Below are 20,811 nucleotides of genomic sequence, written 5' to 3' on the forward strand. Positions count from 1 at the left end.
ATTTTTGACCTGGTTGTGGCCCTTTACTGGGCTAGTGTCAAATTTTGATGCTAGTCCAGCAAAACTCAGGGAGGCACCTGGGCAGGCATTAAAAAAATGACCCTAGGATGGCGCAGTAAAATCTTGTAGATTTCACTGAGCAATTTTTTTGGGCCGCCCTGTGAGGGAATGCCTCCCTCGCATACATTATACCTGGTGCAGGTATAATGAGGTGCAAGGGTTTACAAACTAGCACCAGTTTGTAAATACAACACGGGGTGGAGCACTGTTTTCCACCACATTGTTTAAAAAAAACAAAAACACACACACACTATGGTGGCGCAAGGAGCTTATAAATGAAACCCTATGTTTCTCTGAGTTTGTTGAGTTAGAAAATTGTATTACAACAGACCACGTGGTTTTGGACACATTCCCTTGAAAAGTAGTAAAAACTGTCTGTTCCAAAAATTGTGATGAAATCTGAGAGTGATATACAACTTCCTAGTGCTATCGCCCAACCAAAACAGTGTGTGTAATAGGGAAAACAATAGCACATTGTCATTCCGAGTTCACGAGGATCTGGAGGCATCTCTTGAGAATGAGCCACTTCTAGTACAATTTTAAACAACTGCTACCCTAGTTTCACTCACCTACTCACCGGTATTAAAGTTGTTCTTTATTCTGCAGTCAGGTTGATATCTGGTACAAGAAAAGTTGACTACGTTTCTCCAGTGCCTAGAGACGTGCATTGGTTACTGATGGAAGCCAGGATTAAATTTAGGTTAGCCTACATTGCTTAGAAAGCCTTACATTCTTAGAAAATCCACCATCCTCAAGTTATCAGGACAAAGAAGAAACCTGAGAAGACTCCAAAACCTAACTTTAGAAACTATGAAGTACAGAACTCAAAAGGTGACACCAACATTATGCAACTCTCTCCGATGAGATCTTGAGATGGTCAGAAGTACTACTCCAATATAAAAAAATAAACTGACAATTTTCTTACATCACTATTGGAGAAGCTGTCTTTCACTGTTGGTTACTTCTTCTTGCTGGCCTCTGACCGATCATCATCTTCGCTTTCACTCTTTGCTCACAGTTTCTTTTCTAATCTTGTGTCCAGCATCCCACCCACCTGGGTTTATGTTACTCTGATATGCTTAATCGTTTTATTTACATAGTTGCTTCCTTTTGTTTGCAATGACGCTATGCATTGTTCTACCCACTAGATTGAGTGCACCCTAAGGCCCATATTTATACTTTTTTAGCGCCGCATTTGCGCCATTTTTTTGTATTTTGTAAGTTTGCGCCGTTTTTGCATCAAAAAATGGCACAAATGTGGTGCTAAAAAAGTATAAATATGGGTCTTAGTATGTTAAAATAAATAAATAAAAATCTAGATACCAATCACTGCTGAAACATGGCAGTCATCTTGAAATGCCCACATTATTATTGAGATCAAAGCTTAAAGTTTCGCTCAATCTTAGCACATTAATGTTTTAATCACCTGGGGTTATTTTGACCATCCAAAGTTTTTATAAACGTGTTAAAGGCACTGGAACAAGATAGGTACCACCATTTGCCTTATGTTCTGCAATTTGGGATTTGGATTTGCACTCTCCAGTTCACCTGATGTCAGACTCCATTTCCAAAACAATGAGTTTTTCTCTTTAGCAAACAATTATTAACAAGATGGTGCCAATCTTTATAGCTTGGTCAAGGAATGATGCTTCTGCCTATACTTTAAAGAGCGGACAAAATGTCTTCTTAACACTCTGACTTGGGATGGTGCCTTATTTCTAACGCGGCAGTTGGGGGACAGGAGTTATGGCTTGTTAGCCAAAGCAATACCGGCCAGCCAAGACCCAGTAACTGCCTGCTTTAAATGGTTTCAGTGGGTGATAAAGCTGAAAGTAGGTTTACATGTCTCAGTGACTCAAAACAAGATAGGCGTGCCCCAAAATGATCTTAGTCCTTTCAAGAACTATAGGAAGGTATGCCTGGCTGAGTGTTTAGGACACTGAAAGGCTGTTAGACCCTAAAAGAAACTATGAGAAGGATTGCTGAAATAGACCAAATAATCTTGAGCAAATGGTAAATGAAATCCACATAAGATGCATGCCACTTGTTAATTAATATTCTCTGTCCACTCGCTCGTGAGCACCCTGGAAAGTGGAGTTGTTTGTTCATCATTACAGTTCACTCCTCCCTCTATAAAAATGACACATGATCTCAATTTATGGAGTACTCCAACTGGAGCACAGGATAAAGTAATCCTACATAGTGGATGTCACTGTGTATGGGTTTTCTTTTATATACCCATGTGCTGTTTGAGGTCTCTATTCGTTGAAGAAAAAAATGTTACTTCTCTAGTCTACAGGGATCCGGTTAGCTGCATTCCAGTTTGCACTTGAACTAGAAAGTAAATATACATTTACTCGATTGAATAAGATTTTTTAAAAAAAGTTGTCCCCATATCTTGGATTTTATTTATATGAAGCCCCAATTATTAAGGATCGTAATTAAAGTGTGGCAACTGGTTAGCATGCTGCCACCAAATCCCCATATCATTACTAACTATTGGGTGGCTCATTTCTGAATACTGCCGCACAAACTCAGCGTATTTTAGGAAAAAGATGTGCCGATTCATGTTACAGAAACAGAGTGTTAGAACATTGTGATGCAAAATTGTTTTGGGGTAAGATCTGCTTTTACTTAATAACGTGAAAGACGTCCTTACCGTCAGTGATGTTTCCTGCATACTACTTACCAGAAGACACACCCCAAGGCTTTTTAAAAGACTGACATTTTCCAACTATGCAATCTGGTCACCAGGCTGCATCACAGTGACTTTGGCAGTGGCAGTAACCCCACAGCTCCAAAAAGGCCCCACCTATATACATATCTTAATTTCACATACTGCAAGACAGGATGGCGCATTAGAATCAATCAATCAATCAATCAGGGATTTGTAAAGCGCACTACTCACCCGTGAGGGTCTCAAGGTGCTGAGGAGGAGAGGGAGCAAAGGTGTGTGGGGGGGGAGGGAGGTGCTGCTCCTGCTCGAACAGCCAGGTCTTGAAGTTTCCTGAAGGTAAGGAGGTCTTTGGTCTGGCGCAGGTCGGTGGGAAGAGTGTTCCACGTTTCTGCGGCAAGGTGCGAGAATGATCTACCGCCGGTTGTAGTTATGCGGACACATGGGATGGTTGTGAGGGCGAGGTCGGCGGAGCGGAGATGCCAGGTCAGGGTATTGAAGGACAGTCGTCTGTTGAGGTATTCTGGTCCAGTGTTGTGCAGTGCTTTGTGAGTGTGGGTGAGGAGTTTGAAGGTGATTCTCTTGTTGACTGAGCCAGTGCAGGTTTTTCAGGTGGTCTGTGATGAGGCAGTGGCAGGGGATGTCCAGGATGAGGCGTGCTGAGGTGTTCTGGATGCATTGCAGCCTCTTCTGGAGTTTGGCCGTGGTTCCTGCGTAGAGGCATTGCCGTAGTCCAGCTTGCTGCTTACAAGGGCTTGGGTGACTGTTCTTCTGGTTTCGGTGGGTATCCATTTGTAGATCTTTCGGAGCATGCGGAGGGTGTTGAAGCAGGAGGAGGAGATGGCGTTGACTTGCTGCATCATGGATAGTAAGGGGGCCAAGATGAATCCTAGGTTGCGTGCGTGGTCAGTGGGAGTCGGAGCGGTACAGAGAGTGGGAGGCCACCAGGAGTCATCCCATGCGGAGGGGGGTGGAGCCGAAGATGAGGACTTCCGTCTTGTCAGAATTTAGTTTGGGGCAGCTGCTCTTCATCCATTCGGCGATGGCCTTCATTCATTCCTGGAGGTAGGTCTTGGCAGAGTCCTTGGTGAGGGAGAGGATCAGCTGGGTGTCGTCGGGGGGGGGGGATTTGTCTGGGTGCTGAAGCTGTCGTGGATGTCCGCAATCTTGCTAGGGAGTCCAAGAGTTCTTGGGATGGCGGGATGTCGTTGGTGTTCCTTCACGACGTTGAAGAGCTCCTTGTGGTTGTGTGCGCTGTTGTTGATTCGGTCTTTGAAGGTGGTTCTTTTGGCGGCTCGGATGAGTTGGTGGTGTTTGCCGAGGATGTTTTTGAAGGCTGTGTGTTTGTCCAGAGTCTGATCTTGGCAACACTTTCTTTCGAGTCTTCTGCAGCTTTGCTTAGTTTCGTGAAGGTCAGCGGTAAACCAGAAGGCCTTTCTGTCAGAGAGAGTATTGGCACAGGTGTTTACCCATTGCCTGAAGTTGCGGGAAGCTGTATCAGTGTTGTGTTGTCGATGGGTGGGTTCTGGGAGAGGGTCGCGATAAGTTGGTCTTCGGTGACCTTGTTCCAACTGCGGTGGGGGATCTGTTGTGGGTGGTGGTGTGTTGTGGGTTTCTTGAAGGAGAAGTGAATGCAGCGGTGGTCTGTCCAGTTGGGTTCGGTGATGTGGCTGAAAGAGACGTGATTTCTGACAGAGAAAATAGGGTCGAGTGTGTGTCCTGCGGAGTGGGTTGGTGTCGTGACGAGCTGTTTAAGGCCGAGGTTGGAGAGGTTGTCGAGCAGGGTGGTGGTGTTGTTGTCGTTCGTGTTCTTGAGGTGGAAGTTTAAGTCTCCATGGAGTTTGTAGTCAGTGGATGCGAGAGAGTGCGTGCTGACGTCAGTAATGGAGGCGCTGAATTGCTGTCATGTGCTGAGGGTGTCTTCAGTGCTGGTCGTGATCCTGAGGGTGTTCTTGTGGATGATGGCAATGCCTCCTCCTGGTTTGTTGGAGCGGTCCCTGTGGGTGATCTTGTAGCCGTCCGGGATGGCTATGGCGATGTCAGGCGCTGAGGAGGGGTTCATCCAGGTCTCGGTCAGGAAGGGGAAATCTGGGGAGGCTGAGTCGAGTAGATTCCATAGCTCTACTGCATGCTTGTGGACCGAGCGGGTGTTGAGAAGGATACATATGAGATGGTTGCGTCCTGTCTTGGTGGGCGGGTCAGTCGTTGGCGTGGAGGCTAGTGAAGGTGCAGTTCCGGCAGGAGAAGGGTCTGCGGGTGGTCTGTGGGGAGGCTTGAAGGCAGGCAGGAGAGTGGCCGGTGTTGAGGGTGGCATCATAATGGAGACGTGGGGGGGAGGGGGGGGGGGGCGGAGGGCAGACTGGAGCCAGGGATTCTGGCGCTGGGCGCGGTCCAGGTGCAGACAGGCTTGCCTTTGGTGCTCATTCGGCACGTCCGCTGCCCGGCCACACAGCGGCTGCCATTAAATAGGGAGGTGGGGGAGGGGGGAAGAGGACAGCTGGGAGGCGGACAAAAAAGGTGTGAAAAAGGTGGAGGAGCTGAAAAAGAGGGCGGGGCAGCAGCAGCGGGGAGAGAGAGGGGGGGAGAGTGAAAGTGAGAGCGGAGTGAGAGAAACGAGGAAAAGGGGCACTAAGGGACAGTAGTGGAAGGGAGCAAAAGGAGGAGAGAGTCACAAGGAAGCCTAGTAGGAAAGCAGAGCTCTCCCACTAGACACTGGGGATGAGGCGCAAGCAGAAGCCTGCGGGTGGAGGAGGGCCTCGAACTCCTGACAGAGGTCAGGAGTTCAGAGGAGCCAGAAAAAGGGTTCTACTTAGAGGGTGGAGCCATGGGAGGCAGAGCAGTGCAGTGACCAGGTCAACAAAACATTACTAAAGTCTGCCAACATATATTTCACCATGCTCAGAAAGTGGGTATTAAGATGGCCAATCTAAGAATATGTTGTAGAACACAGTTAACTCCCTCATCTAAGTCAGAAGTAGTCATCTTCGGTCTAGAAGCGCTCTTCTTATTAGATTTTCAGTATTATTTCATACTATGTAAATAATGTGTAATTCGTGTAACATTGTGTAGTTATCTAATCTGGCATCAATCCTGCCATCAATGGACACCAGTACTCCAAGACGTAAATCAGTCTGGAAATGTACCCATGGAGGAATTTCAGTTCTATGTTTAGCCTCAATATCCAGCCAGAAATGTCTTATTAAAACGAAACCTGAGGAATCAGTTACTGAAAGTGAAATGTCAGAAATAGGCAATTTGTCGGCAGGGAAGTGGAAGAAGTTGGAGCCGTTGTCCAGTGAGCAGTGTTCACTTCTGGGGCTCTTTCTAGTGAACTGATGAGACAATGCAACGCATAAAAGGGTCAAAATGTTGCGAACAGTCTTCTGTCCAGGAGAGCTGCGAAAGTAGAAAGCTCTTTATGTAGCTTACGCTGACCAAAAGTCACTTTTGGGTGCTGGTAATCTCACTTCACACACACAACATTCACCTAGTCCATTATCTTGTATTTCACTTATTAATATACGACACTATGTGCTGGGTCTTAAATCCTGACCCCCACAGTTGGGCATGTTTTTTTGTAATAGGGATTCAACAATAAGGGACAATCATCTTTCGCAGAACATAAAGTGCCTGAGACATGGTTAGAAGGGACTACAGGAGAGGTCCAAATCCATATATCCAAAAATAGAAACACAAAAAAAAGGAGTGAGAAGGAAGACCACAGTCAGATTTATTCCATCGCTTTCCCTAGACTAAGGCAGAGGAGCTAAAGGCTTGTCCTGCTTTTGTCTTTCACATTCAAAACTTTACCTGAGTTTTGTGCATATAAGTTCCCTGAACCTCTGGGTCTGATTCCCAAAAAGGAACGTGCAAAAGTAATTATAACAACCTGTATTCACAGTCCCTGTACTATTAAGTTAGGTACAATTAAATAAACACAAATCTCCACCAAGAATGCCAATCTTGTACAAATTAGGAAACAGTGGGTAACCCAATGCTAATAGGTATGAATTAGCACAATGGGCAAGTAACAGATGTAGTTTCAAATTACTCATTTTCCACTTTTTGTTTTTTAGGTTTGAGCCTGCGATAGGGTGCGCTAGCATCTCATTTGGGAGGCTCTCTTGGAGCCTAGCCTTTGGTTGGTTATCATTTGTTGGCATGTGTGGCATTCTTATTTAAAAACTCGTTAATTGGTCACTGCAGGCCAAGCATCATTTCCGTTCCTGTCTGTGGAGCAGGGACACCGACCCCACCCCAGTCCAGTCCAGTCCAGTCCACTCCACTCAACCTTAATCCACCCCAAGTCATTCCAAATTTCACTCCTCTCTGATCCAATCCACCCCACTCCAGCCCATACCAAACCACACCACTCTACCCCAAAAAATGCACCTCACTTCAGTCAAATCCACCCTAATACCGTTCACCCGCACACCACTCTAATCCACCCCACCCCAATTCAATCCCTTTCACCCCGCTCCAATCCACCCAACTCTATGCAATCCAATCCACCCACTGCAGTCCAATCCAATCTACCACAATTCACCTCACCCCAATCTAGTCCTCCCTTTTCCAGTTCAATCTCTCCAACCCAACCCAACCCACTCCAATCCAATCCAATCTACCCTTCCAGTACAATCTAATCCACCTGGCTCCAATCCACTTCACTGTGACCCCACCCCACTAAAATCCCTCAATCCACTCCACCCTATTTCACCCCACTCTTGTCACTCCATTGTGTGACACTACACTCTACAGCACTCTCTGCCACTGAACTCTATTCCACTCTCCTAACCCACTCCATACCACTAACTTTTAGCCATACTGAAAAGCAGCCACACTGGTGTACAACAAAGCTAAAACACATTGAAAAATACTGTAGCTCTTGCAAAGGCAATTTTTGTTTAATCAGCCTGTCTTCAACCAAGACTGCTAAATTAGGTCTCTCAGCTGTTTTTATCTCAAAACTATCACACCGTTCATGCAGTCTTACTGTTGTGGCACAAAAGAGGCCTATACTCCCCTGGAATGTCTTTGCAGAGGAAACCCATGTCATAAATGTGATTAACAATACACAAAGGGACATTCCTAAAATAGAGAGTATTATAGTATCAGCATGAGACCGACTAAAATATATTCGCTGTAGTAACAGTACCTTTGAACTCTGGAAGAAGAGAATAGTTTACCTCCTTCTGTACCTGGGGCTGTCTCACTATTTGCATTACAGGTTTTCCTAAAAGTGGGCGACTCCATCTGTTGCATTTCCTCCCTTAACAACCATCACTTGGCTGCAGATCTCACATTCTTTTACTGAAATTAGATACTCTTCCTCATAACATGCGGTCGAGTGGGCATCTGAAAGCATTGGTGTGCCCAGTGTTCCGAAAATATGTTAGTTTGAGATGGTAGGAAGTGATAGCTGAATTACTAAAACTGCAGTGTTTGAAATGTTCAATTATTGTGCTCAATAATGAATTTCAAAGCTATCATCAGTTCAATGTGTCTCATATAGGACCAAGTGGCTCGCATTCACAACTACGTTTATCATCATCATCTATAGTCGATGCTACTCACTTCAAACAAGCAGCATAGGCCGACATGCCTTCGTTATACCAATGGTGACCACTTCACATCTCCACAGTCTAAAACATTATTTGAGCATTAAAGTTGCAAGGATGTTACTGGATATACTCCATGTATTTCAGTTTTTAATTGCATGCATTATGCACAATAGAATAACCTTGGTGAATAAAACCATGTTTTATTGTTGCGCTTCAAACATCACATCATAGGTAAACAATTGGAACCAATGCAATCACCAGTGAACTAACAAGGATGACAGAGTGCACTACTTTTCCAAATTCTGTAAAACATTGATAAGATCTTCTGACATGTTCATATCCTTAGCTACAGACAGTGTCCGGCAAACAAGCTTTTTTAGCAGTGCTTCCTGTGCTTTTCTGCAACATTCTGGAGGAGAAGAAGTTGGTCCATCGCTTCTCTTGCATGGGAAGCCTTTGATATCAGCACAACAATCAGAGGACCTTCCCTCTCTTGAGTCACAGTGTTCCTGTGGTGCTGCACTCTGGTTCAAACTTATGTCTTTTATGGAATCTGCTAACACTCCTGGATGGGGCTGGAGTGATGATGTAGCCAAACTCCTGGAGGCATTTTCTTCAAAACGGCCAACTGCCAGAAGGAGATTATCTATTTCAGTAGACAAGTAGGAGCTGGTTTCAAGAAGACAACTCCAACACTTTAAAGCCCTTCAGGAATAAAGAAAAAAAAGTGATTTAGCCCTGGGTTGTCAATATATACACAGAACTACATCCCACATTATTAAAAGTTTATAAAATATTTTCACATCAGTTTTTTTACATTTCTGTTGCTCTCTCGCCTCTCCTAATGAGACTGGAAGACACTTTAGGGTCACAGAGGACACACATTAACAATTTAAATTAAAAGTCTTTCCAGCCTGGGGCTGTATTACACAAAGCGCCCTGCGGGTGCACTGAACATGTGCACCCACATTCTGCACCCTGCCAGCCAACCCGAGGCACAGTGGTATTACAGTAGGGGCGTAACCCCATTTCAATGAGGGAGCACTTTGCCTCTGCAAATGCATTGTATTACTGACATGGGTGAAGAGTCAAAGTAGCTATTGTGAGGCACACTGTGTGTGCGCCACAAAGAGGTGATGCACAATCAGTGCTCCATCTAGGGCGCCCCTTGAAATAGAGGGAAAGGATAAAATTGGACCCCCACCAGGCATCATAATGCAGGTGGATACTATCACTCCCTGTGGTCACCTGATGAGTGGTCTCCATCCACATTTAAAAGACCTTTGAAAAGCAGACCGACCTATTGAAACTGCTGGTCTACCTTTCACTAGTGCACTGGCCCCAGGGAGGGCGCAAGTTCAAAGCTACTCTGGGGGCATTGCATTAACATTCATAGGGCACAGTGTCCCGGTCTATGACTAGCACATCCAGTTAAAAGAGCAGAACTCCCTTTACATATTCAGGACCCAGGATTGTTCAGTTATATGGCCGCTAGATCAGAGCTTCCTAAACATTTTAGAACCATGGCCTACTTTTTAGATGACAAACTTTCACAGCCCATTTAGGTTTAATGGACTTTGAGACAGGCAATTTTTTAAATATAATGAAAGCATCGAGTAGCAGTGCACTGTCATTTACAGACAGCACATTTTTCATTAAAATGACTACTAAATTTGCACAGACATACCGTTTTAGTGATAAATCTATACTGTACACAAATAATGTGTTGGATTTGGTGACTTTATTTGTGCATCACCAAGTGAAGTGCCTTAATTTTATTAAAATTTGTTGCTTTCATCAGACTTCAGAATTACAAAAAATGTGCTTCATTTTTGCTTTCATAACTATTGAATGTATACAGTTTATTTACAGGTATTAATATTTTGTTGTGTGTTAAAACAAATGATATCTACTGCCTTTCCTTTCACACTCTCTGTACCCCAGGAACATTGTCACTTCCTGTTTCTTGACTGCAAACTGAGGAGTTTGTAAACACCAATCCTCATGTTAAACAAGCATTTGCAGTGCATTACGTCTCGCATTTGCGAAAGTTAGAGGTATGGGTGTTAAACAGCATTTGCAGTGAAAAGCTGATATTTGTATGGCGCTATTGCCATTTGTATGACCTTGCGGTGCTGGAGAAATAGATAATGGAAAATAGGTTATGAGGGAGGGGAGACAAGGGTAATATGGTGGCTGTGAAAAGATATAACATCCTGGAAAAAGCTAACACTGATAGATGATGCAAGATTAAGTAAAGCATCTTAAATGTAAGCAGGAGCGACATGTTTTCGTTAATGTTTTTATACATGTAATATGCTAGCGGCAAAAAGCCTGCAACATTAACTGTTGTAATGTGCACGAAGCAGGGCAAGGGTGCAGTCCCACAGGCTGTCCCTAGTGACCTCTTTTGGCCGCATGAGGTACTGCACCCTGCAATCTTGAATTAAACATATCTTCAATGACTTTCGGGTGCCGTGCTGAAAAATAAAGCACTGTGCCACGTTTTGTGAAAAGTTTTACGCTGTGCTTTCTGGTTATAAGGAAGGGGAGCCAAGAGTAATATGTTGTTTGAAAATGAAAATAAGTACGAGGTCGTGCTATATGTAACTTCACATAGTGATGTAAAGCGCTCTTCCGATCGAGTTTGCGCTATATGTGTAGTTATGTAAAGCACTCTTCTGATCGCATTCACGCTATATAAAACTGCATGTCCTCATGTAAAGCGCTCATGCATCACAAAGAAACAGTGGCATGCCCAAAACAAGGAAGAGGAAGAGGAAGAAACAACATGTGGCCACGCAGCACGAAGTGGTAAAAGAAAAAAGTAGTGTGCCACACTAAGCTATGTGGCCGATTGGGCAATCGTCCATGTAACATCGTCAGTCTGCAACACGATGATAAAGCAGCCTCAAGGCGGGACAAACGTGAAGCATTTTCCGATGAAATCAAGGGAATTTTGAAAGGCAGGCAGAGGATCGAATGAGTGATAGGCGTGCGATGGGCCTGGTTAAAGCCCACAGATGTTGATTATAGCATGATTCTACCTAAAAACAAGGAGCAATTTGTCAGAAGAGACAGCCTGACATTTGACCTCAGTCTTTGAAGAGCAGCAAATGTGACCAGGTAAATAAATAATTTAAAGGAATCTCTATTGCTTGGATTTTCATAATTCACCAAAAATCTGATTGCGACCAGTAGTTTGGGAAACACTAATTTTAGATAACACTGCACCAGGGAATATAAGCTTTGTGTCATTTCAGCAAGATATGCGGACGTCATAAAGCATAATGCTGGAAAAACTAAGGAGACAATTTTAACCTTCAACAGAAGTCAAAGCAATTTGCATTATGGTGATGTTATCAAACTTAAATCATGAGTCACTGCATTCAGCCTGGCTGTCGCAAACATCTTTTAATGAGGGGGTCAGTGTTTTTTCCAAGGCCAACCAGCACTGACAGTTCTACTTTTCAACTGAGCTAGAACCACAGCTCTTAATCCTAATGTTAGACTCAAGAGGAGATAACGGACATCCTTCAAGAGGACAAAAAGCGCACTAGACACCAGGCACCTTGTTACAGAAAGTCTTGTGGAGCAATGGTTGTTTGGGCCTGCTCCTTCCAAAACGTTGCTAATATTAAATGTGCTGCAGATGTTTCTGCAGCCCAGGCTTTGTAATCAACTGGGGCGGTGCTCATATTCTACTTACCCCATCATGAGGGAGTGTTCCTTTTGTGCTGCATGGGGTCCTGGATCTATGCAAATGAGGAAATACTTTGAACCACTTGCGCGGAGACAACAGACCTGTGGCGAGGCAAAGAGACACAAGTGGTGGAGCGAAGTGTCCCCCAAGAGTACCCCACTGGAGGAAGGGCATAGGAATCCCAGAGAATCCCCATTCCTTCCCAGCACTACCCTGCAGATGTGTGCATAAAACACTACACCTTTCTATAGGAGATTACTTTTTCTCTCTTCAAAGAGATGCCAGTCTGCCGCCAGTGAAAGACGGAGCTGTATTTCCGACTTGCTGTCCCATCTTTCACTAATGCACGCTTTTCAGTGCAGGCTTGAACTGTCAGAGTTTGTGCCTGTACCAATGACAGCAGTTTATTATTTTTTTTAATTAAGGTTGTCCTGTTAAAGTCTGCACCGGACGCCCCTAATTAGGGGTGGTCTGCTGTGCAGAGACAGTGCGCCCAGATATAAAAAGAAAACGGGGGAGGGCAGACCCATCTCTGTGTCAGGCCACAAGCCCTAGCCCTGGAGCCCAAGCAGTCTTTCTGTCCCAGTGAGAGACCACAACCATACCCATGCTAAGTCAGAGGTAATTAAGATCATATGGGAGTAGTTTTGCCATATGAGGGTCAGAGATAGTGAAGCCTTGCACTCATTCTCCTCTACTTGGTGACAGAAATACTAAGTGGTGTCCAGGTGTATAATATGATCCAAGGCCGGCTAATGACTCTCACTAGTCCTCTTTTGAACACCAATCCCTGGTATCAAGGACAACTTCTCTCCCTGAAGCAGAAAGATTAAATGTGAACCCTCCAATCTCTCCCCCCGTCCTTAGAGGACAAAATACTTTCTGGTACCCAGGGGTGAGGAGTGTATTCCAGTGCTAGGACACGCAAGCCCTGCACCCTAATCTATTTCTCATGTTTTACTCTAGTGGTCTGGTGGGCTTTCTGACCTTTCTGAAGTAGGTATATAGAGGGTAAATGCCAAAAATTGCCTGCCCACAAGACCATCAGAACAAAAAAACATTTAAAAAGACATACGGAGTAGGAGGGAGTCACGTTCTTGCATCAGGCAGCCCACATCCAATTTCTTGGGCCACAGACTCTTGCTCTCCCGAAAATGAGACTGGGACATTAATCTGCCCAGCCAAGGGGAGCAGAAAACATTTTTCCACTCAAACACTGTGCACACATCACAACTAAGGTTATTTAATGCAGCAATTCTCAACTTAGACTTCTTTATGCTTTCCTCCATATTTCAGTTCAAGGGGTGTTTGCACTGCGATTACCACATTCATTTTAGTTGTATTTCGGTTACTTATGTTTAGCACAAGGGTGCAGGAATTGTTTTAATTGTTTCCTTTATTACTGCAATTCCTTTTCTGTGGCAGTATTTGCACTTTTAGCCACTTTGGCTGCCCGACTGTGGGCATAGATGGTGGTGTCACTCTCTCCTTGTCTCCCAAGAGACAAGTGCTGGCGGGCACGAAATGGCACTTGGAGACTCACTGAGGGCACACCTCTGGAAAGCCCATCTCATCCTGATGTATCCGGCTGCCACACCAATGGCCCTATTAGCTACCCACCTACCTTTCAAATCATACTTTGGTGAGTTTCTCCCATCTATCTTTTCAACCAACTCCCTTCAATTTTGCAACTGTAAAGACTCTTTATAAAATAGTTTCCAACCTGTACCTATAAAAAGTGAGGCCTCAAATTTTAATAAATCGTTCCCCATGCCCCATTAACATCACTGTAATCTGTTGCACAGACCAGCCGCCTAGTAATTTAACTACTCATACTAATAATCTTTGTTGTTCACAAAGACATGGCTGTCAGAGGACTGTGACCTCTCTTTAGAGTGGCACAGTGTGGAATAATGATGGGCTGGAAAGCTACCCACAGCTATTGCCACTGATCAGTCAAATTGCAAGCATTCCTCACATGAACATGTGAGTGTTTGATGAGAAACTGCACTGGTACACCATGAGGTACGCCCACCAATGGCAGCTCAGGCACGTAAGGGACTTCTACACTAGTGTTCCTCAGCACCCTTCTCCAGGAAATCAGGGCACAGTCAGGAGGACTCCCGGGGCCGGGATGGGAACCCCCGGGGTCAAGCATTTTAGCCAGTAAAAGTTCACTATTAAGCTTCCCAGATAGTGTACCTAGGTCCGAGAGATTTCAGCCCACTAACCATTCGAAAGCCACTGCAATTGGGCTGCCAGGTAGTAGAACTCGAAGTCTGGCACCCCCAAGCCTTTTTCGTTAAAGTGGCGGTGGAGTGTAGATAGGGATATCTGCTGGCGACCGCCATCCCAAAGCAATTCCCTAAAGAGGACATCAAGGTCCTTCAACCAGCGCACCGGGATGGACACTGGAAGGTTAAAAAAAAATATAGTAAGCAGGGTAATATGATCATTTTAGATAGTGACACCCGAGCCATCAGGTGAAGCTTAAGGGCGCGCCACAACGCCACACTGGATTTCAGAGATCTGATTGCTTTACCCAGGTTTCCATCCTGAAGGTCTCCTGGGTCATGGAATATTTGTCCCCAAGTATTTAAATGTGCGGGGTGGCCAGGGAATATCAGGGGACAGGTGGTGGGATGGGCGGCATCCACAAGCAGTGGGAACACATGTTTGCCTCCTATTCACCTTTAGGCCCAAGCTCCCATACTCTTCAAGTATTTGTAAGGCCCAAGGGATCCCCGATGTCCCATCTCGCAAGTAGACCCAGCAAGTCATCCACATACAATGAGATTAATATCACCCCTTGGTCGTGGCCATGCATGCGGAACTGCGCCGCGGGGGGCTCAATTGCTATAACAAACAGAAGGGGGGAGAGGGGCCAACCCTGCCTAATACTGCGCAATATGTTGCAGGTATCAGATATCGTTTTTCCAGTCCTCACCCTTGCCACTGGATAACTATACAGTAACTACACCCATCACACCCACTGCTCGCCCAGACCCATGCGGACCATCACTGCCCTCAGATAGTCCCATCTGAAGGAGTCAAACGTTTTCTCCAGGTTGACCGATAAGAGCATAGCTTTGGGACGATGTAGGTCCCCCCCTGGGATGTGTAAGAGTGACTGCAGAGGTCTAAGATTCAGGGAGGTACTGTGTGCAGGTATGAAACCATTTTGGTCTTCATGTATTAGTTGGGGCATGCAGGGGTGCAATCGATTAGCAATGATGTTGCTCAAGATCTTGAAGTCACAATTCAGCATGGGTAATGCCACCAATTGGAAATTGGCCAACAAAGCCTCTTTCGATTTAGTTTTGGGCAAGGGAACCACCAGTGCCTCCCTCACTGTCTCTGGACATATGCCTTTTGCATATGCTTCCGTGTACAGCTCAACCAATTTGGCCACTAGGATACCATCAAACGACTTGTAAAACTCCATTAGGGAGCCCATTTGTACCCAGCATTTTTCCAACTGATTATTGGCTGCCTTGACCTCCTCCAGCGTTATTGACTCACCCAGGGGGTCCGCTGCTTCCAGCCCAAGACATCGCAACGGTAACGCCCCCAAGTGACACTTCAACATCAGCAGCAGTGCGTCCACTGGCTGCCGGTAGAGGGACAGCTAATAGGATTTAAATGCAGTGTTGATGCCTGAAGGGGAGTACTCATACGTCCCATCCGACATTCGCAAACTAGTTACAAGGGCGTTCTCATTCCCTGGCTGACTGGGCAGTCTGCCTGAATTACCCTCTTGGGTATTTCTGGTAGTTATGACATTGTAATCTTTCCAAGGTCTCATTGTATGCCTCGCGTGTACTAAGCAGCCGTTGCTGTGCCTCCTGGCTTGTGCCTTGTTCATTGTCTCTTTCATGAATCTCCCAGTCTAGTCGGGTGAGATCTCGCTCAAGGGACTGTCGAATCCCTACAGTCTGGACCATGCATTGTCCCCGCATCACTACTTTTAAAGTCTCCCACTATATACTCTGGGACGCACTGGTCCCATTGTTAATGGTGATGTGCTCTGTTAATTGTGTCCTGAGAGTGTCTCTGAAGGCCACATCCTCCAGTGCCGCCATGTAAAGGTCGGGGACCTATCACTTGTGCAGCACCAGGTTAGCAATAATTGACTGTGGTCTGACAGGTGCGTCCTAGGTATTCGGTATGCACAACATCAGAGCTAAGAGGTATTGTGCACACGCGATCTATTCTAGTGTGTACGGGGTAGAGGCCTGAATAATAGGAGTAATCCCTGTCATGGGGGTGCTGGATTCGCTAGAAGTCCTCCATACCCCAGTGGTCCACCAAGTCTGCCAGTCCCTTCGATACCCTGTGAGCCGCAGCCCCATGCAGTGGTAGGGTAGAGCGAACCATCTCGGTGTCAAGGGTACAATTAAAGTCCCCGCCCAGCAGCAGCTGCCCCCTGGACAATCGAGCCACCCCGCCTGAAAGGACATGTAGAAAAGTGACCTGGTCCTGGTTTGGTGCATAAATACATTCCAGGGTCATGTGCGTCCCATGAAATCTGCCCTCCACTACCACATATCGGTCATTTTCATCTACATCCGTGGCGATGGCTTCGAAAGGGACCCCCTGCCCTCACTCATGTCAATGTGCCCCGTGTGAATGCACAATATGTGGTGGTGTATATGTGGCCCTCCATCTGCGCCGCAGACGGTCAGCCTCGCACGCAATGTGTGTTTCTTGGAGTAGTGCTATGTGGAGTTACCCGACCACCCCACATTACCGCACCCACACCTCGCCCCTCCTGATATGCTAGCATTTTTTTTATTTATTTGTAAGGAAATGCCTCCGTGGCATGGTTACCCCCTGACTTTTTTGCCTTTGCTGATGCCAAGTTATGATTTGAAAGTGTGCTGAGGCCTGCTAACCAGGCCCCAGCACCAGTGTTCTTTCCCTAAAACTGTACCTTTGTCTCCACAATTGGCACACCCTGGCATCCAGGTAAGTCCCTTGTAACTGGTACCCCTGGTACCAAGGGCCCTGATGCCAGGGAAGGTCTCTAAGGGCTGCAGCATGTCTTGTGCCACCCAGGGGACACCTCACTCAGCACAGACACACTGCTTGCCAGCTTGTGTGTGCTGGTGGGGAGAAAAATGACTAAGTCGACATGGCACTCCCCTCAGGGTGCCAAGCCAACCTCACACTGCCTATCGCGGGTACTTACCTGCTGGCAGACTGAACCGGGGCACCCCCTTCTCCATTGAAGCCTATGCGTTTTGGGCACCACTTTGACCACTTTGGACTCTGTGCATGCTATTTCTTACTTTGAAATAGTACATACAGAGCCAACTTCCTACATTATTTTTTTATGCATTTTATAAACATACAACAGCCCCAGGAGCGGGGCAAATACATACATAGATAGATAATCCAGCAGTGTTCAGGCATTAACTGTTGGAGTCAGCCAGTAATAAGATACAGCAAGAAGAGATTCCCGACATGCTAAAGCATCAGATTCCAGTCGGCACCTTGTACACTGAACATAAGAAATAGCATTAAAGCACACCGCAAGGATAAAATCTGAATGCTGTCACTCTCCCAGGGCGGAAAAAACAACAATAACAACCAACAGGATAGTGATGAGAGGCGGCAGAACGGACACAGGCAGCAGAATCATCCAACCTAGCAGCACACATGGCGCTAACGGGCAAAGATCCAAGCCAATCCTCCATGTGCATGACCACTCAGAAGGAAAATAAGCGCATCAAATTTCATTTATAAGACTCCAAGAAGGAGCGTAGCACAGCCCAGACATCCCTCGGGCGAGAGCACTCAGGGGCCAGTTCCCAAAAAGTCGTTAATTGCTCCTGACAGAACACCGCATCACACAGCCAATCAGCCCCTCCCCCAGCACATCGCCACTCTTTAGCCAGCAATAGCAGCATTCCCACCAGTCGTCGCCACTCCGGCGGCACCCCATGCACCAATCCAAGCAGCGCCAACACAGGGAAGAGAGGTAGATCCAAGCCAGTCATTTCCGCAATTGTCTACATCACCTCCAGCCAAAAGGCACGCACTTCCCCGCACTTCCATGCCAGATGCACGAAATCAGCATCCGGCGCACGGCTCCTTTCAAATTGTGCATCTGCACGCAGCCCCATAGCATACAAACTTCGAGGGGTGTAATATAAGCGATGTAGAAATTTGAAATGAATAAGCCGCAGTCTATAATTCAGCAACAGCGCTCTCATATGCGCGCAGCAGCTCCTCCACATTGCCTCAGAAATATTCTACCCAACATCCAGCTACCACTTTGCCTTAGCAGCCATGGCTACATCGCTCTGCTGTTCCTGCAAACATCCATACAGCTTGGTAATGAGCCTATGTGGCGACTGCACGCACCACAGCATCTCCAGCGCCTGGCATGTCTTCAGCATCGCCGGAAGGCCAGCAAATCGCGCACGGCACGTTGCATAGACATGCAACACATATAACTGATGTAAAGCATTGTCAGCTCCAGCGCTAAGCGCCTCCTCCGGAGAGATCAATCGCTCCCCCTCAAACCAATCTCCCAACGTGGACAGCCCCGAGCCAACAAGAAAGTCTCGCAATCGCACATCCCGAGACATCCTCTCAGCAGCAACATCCAGCACCGGCATCGCAGGAGCAAAGGGCTCCCACGTCCCCGACAGGCAAAGTAAAGCTGCCCAAGCCCCGGAGGTGCACGCAACTGTATCCACCCCTGAGACCGGGGCCGTGACAAGCACCCAAGTACCCTCGGCAGCCTATCCGGGCACACCGCATCGCTCTCAGGGGCAAGATGAGGTAAATACTTCTTGGGGCGCATCCAATAGTACATGAACTGGGCCTGCGCACAATAGTAATAAAGCTCTAGATTGGGGGCGGCAAGACCACCCAGCCCAAACGGCAGCGTCAGCTTCTCCCAAGCAATCCTGGACTGCCCACCCGCCCAGACCAACCGCACCAGGGCCGAATGCAACCGCCGCAAAAAACCAGCAGTAAGCGCCTGCGGAAGGTTAACAAATAAATACAGAAATTTTGGCAGCATGACCATCTTGGTAATGCCAATGCACCCAATAAGCGGCAGCGAGCGCCACACCTCAATCCTATCCTCTAGCCAAGCTAACAACCTGCCATAGTTAACAAGCCAAAGAGTTTCTACGTCACAACTCACCCAGATTCCCAAGTATCTGACTGGACCGCTCGCCCATTCGATGGAATATCGCGATGAAAAGCTTGCAGTTCCAGCAGTGAGGGGCAGCACGACCGATTTAGACCAATTTATCATTATACCAAAAAAGGCACTAAATCGGACAACCTCATTAAGCAGGACATCAAGGTTCTTACTTGACTCACGTAGATACAACGCAATATCATCGGCATACATCGAAATTAGTAGAGGTTGCTGGTGGAACGGCAGCCCCCTGCTGTTATGGTGCTGTCACAGAAAACCCACCAACGGCTCTATTGCTATTGCAAAAAGTAACAGGGACAGAGGACATCCCTGATGGGTCCCCCGGGCCACGGGAAGGGGTCAGAAACGTTACCATTCAGCCGCAGGTGAGCGACAGGGTCCGCGTACAGCAAGCGAATCAGCTTCACGAATCGCGCACTCATGCCCACCCTGCCCAGCAGCGCAAATAAATATTGCCATGCCAGGGGATCAAACGCCTTTGAGGCATCCAAAAACACCGCAACAGCTTTCTCCTCCATCGCAAGGCCACCCACAACCGCGAAAAAAGTACACAGATTATGCATCGTCGACCGCCCTGGCACAAATCCAGACTGGTCAGGGAGCACCAACCGCAGCATCAACGGCTGCAGCCTCGCCGCTATCAGCTTAGCAAATATTTTACTGTCCACATTAATCATAGAGAGCGGGCGGTACAAGTCGCAGCTATGGGGATCCTTTCCAGGCTTAAGAATCGTGACAATCAGCGCCTCCCGAAGGGAAGCAGGAAGAACCCCGGTCTCCACTGCCTCAGCATAGACCTCCAGCAGGTAGGGGGCTAAGATATCGGAATACTCTTTATAAAAGGCAGGAGTCAAGCCATCTAATCCTGAGGACTTGTCACCGGGCAAGCCACTGATTACCACCTGAACCTCCTCCACTGAGAAGGGCACATCAAAATAAGTTCTATGTGCATCTTCGAACCAGAGCAAAGTAATCTCTGAAAAATAGGCCTGCGCCGCTTCAGAGTTCAGCCCGGTGGGTGCAGAGTACAAATCCCTAAAATATCTAGTAAAAACCTTCATGACTCCCTCCGTTCCGGCCACACGCTCACCCTCCAGCCCATCTATTTCAGTGACATAGCCACTGGCACGGGGTTTACGAAACATGTTCCCCAGCATGCGCCCGGACCTGTCTCCCTCACCATAGTGCCTCACCTTGGCATATTTAACAAAAAGCAGACTTCCCGCAGAGACGCTTATTCATACCGAGATACCGTGCTCCGCAGAGCCGCCAACGTGTCGCCAGCCCAACCACCACCAATTTCGCCTCCAATTGAGCAATTCGCAACTCCAACTCGGCCAGCTCCCACCGCAGCGCACTAAGCACTCCATGCTGCTTAGAAAGGCACACTCCGCTGATAACCACCTTGAAAGCCTCCCGAGCGTCCCGGCAGAGCCCACCGATCCACTGTTCTCATAAAAAAATTGAATAATAGCCTTGCGAACCTCCTCATGAAATGCCGCATCCCGGAGTGCCCCCGTGGCAGAGGCCAGGCAAAGGCGCCACTCGGCCCCCCGGGTATCACCAACTCCAGTTTAACCGGAGAATGGTCCGAGAGGGTCCGGGCCAAGTGCTCCACCAACTGTGTCCA

General features: G+C 46.9%; 1 protein-coding gene across 3 annotated transcripts in view; it reads right to left on the reverse strand.

Annotated features, from left to right (window-relative positions):
• Positions 1–8,479: 8,479 nt before the first annotated feature.
• Positions 8,480–20,811, reverse strand: part of YAE1 (YAE1 maturation factor of ABCE1) — a 131,266-nt gene continuing 118,934 nt past the window's right edge. For all 3 annotated transcript variants that reach the window (XM_069215838.1, XM_069215831.1, XM_069215821.1), the window contains one exon: positions 8,480–9,000. In XM_069215838.1, the coding sequence (XP_069071939.1) occupies positions 8,583–9,000 (418 nt within the window). In that variant the 3' untranslated portion in view covers positions 8,480–8,582. The remainder of the gene's footprint in view (positions 9,001–20,811) is intronic.

The sequence above is a fragment of the Pleurodeles waltl genome, chromosome 2_1 (assembly GCF_031143425.1).
Source record: "Pleurodeles waltl isolate 20211129_DDA chromosome 2_1, aPleWal1.hap1.20221129, whole genome shotgun sequence".
NCBI lineage: Eukaryota > Metazoa > Chordata > Amphibia > Caudata > Salamandridae > Pleurodeles > Pleurodeles waltl.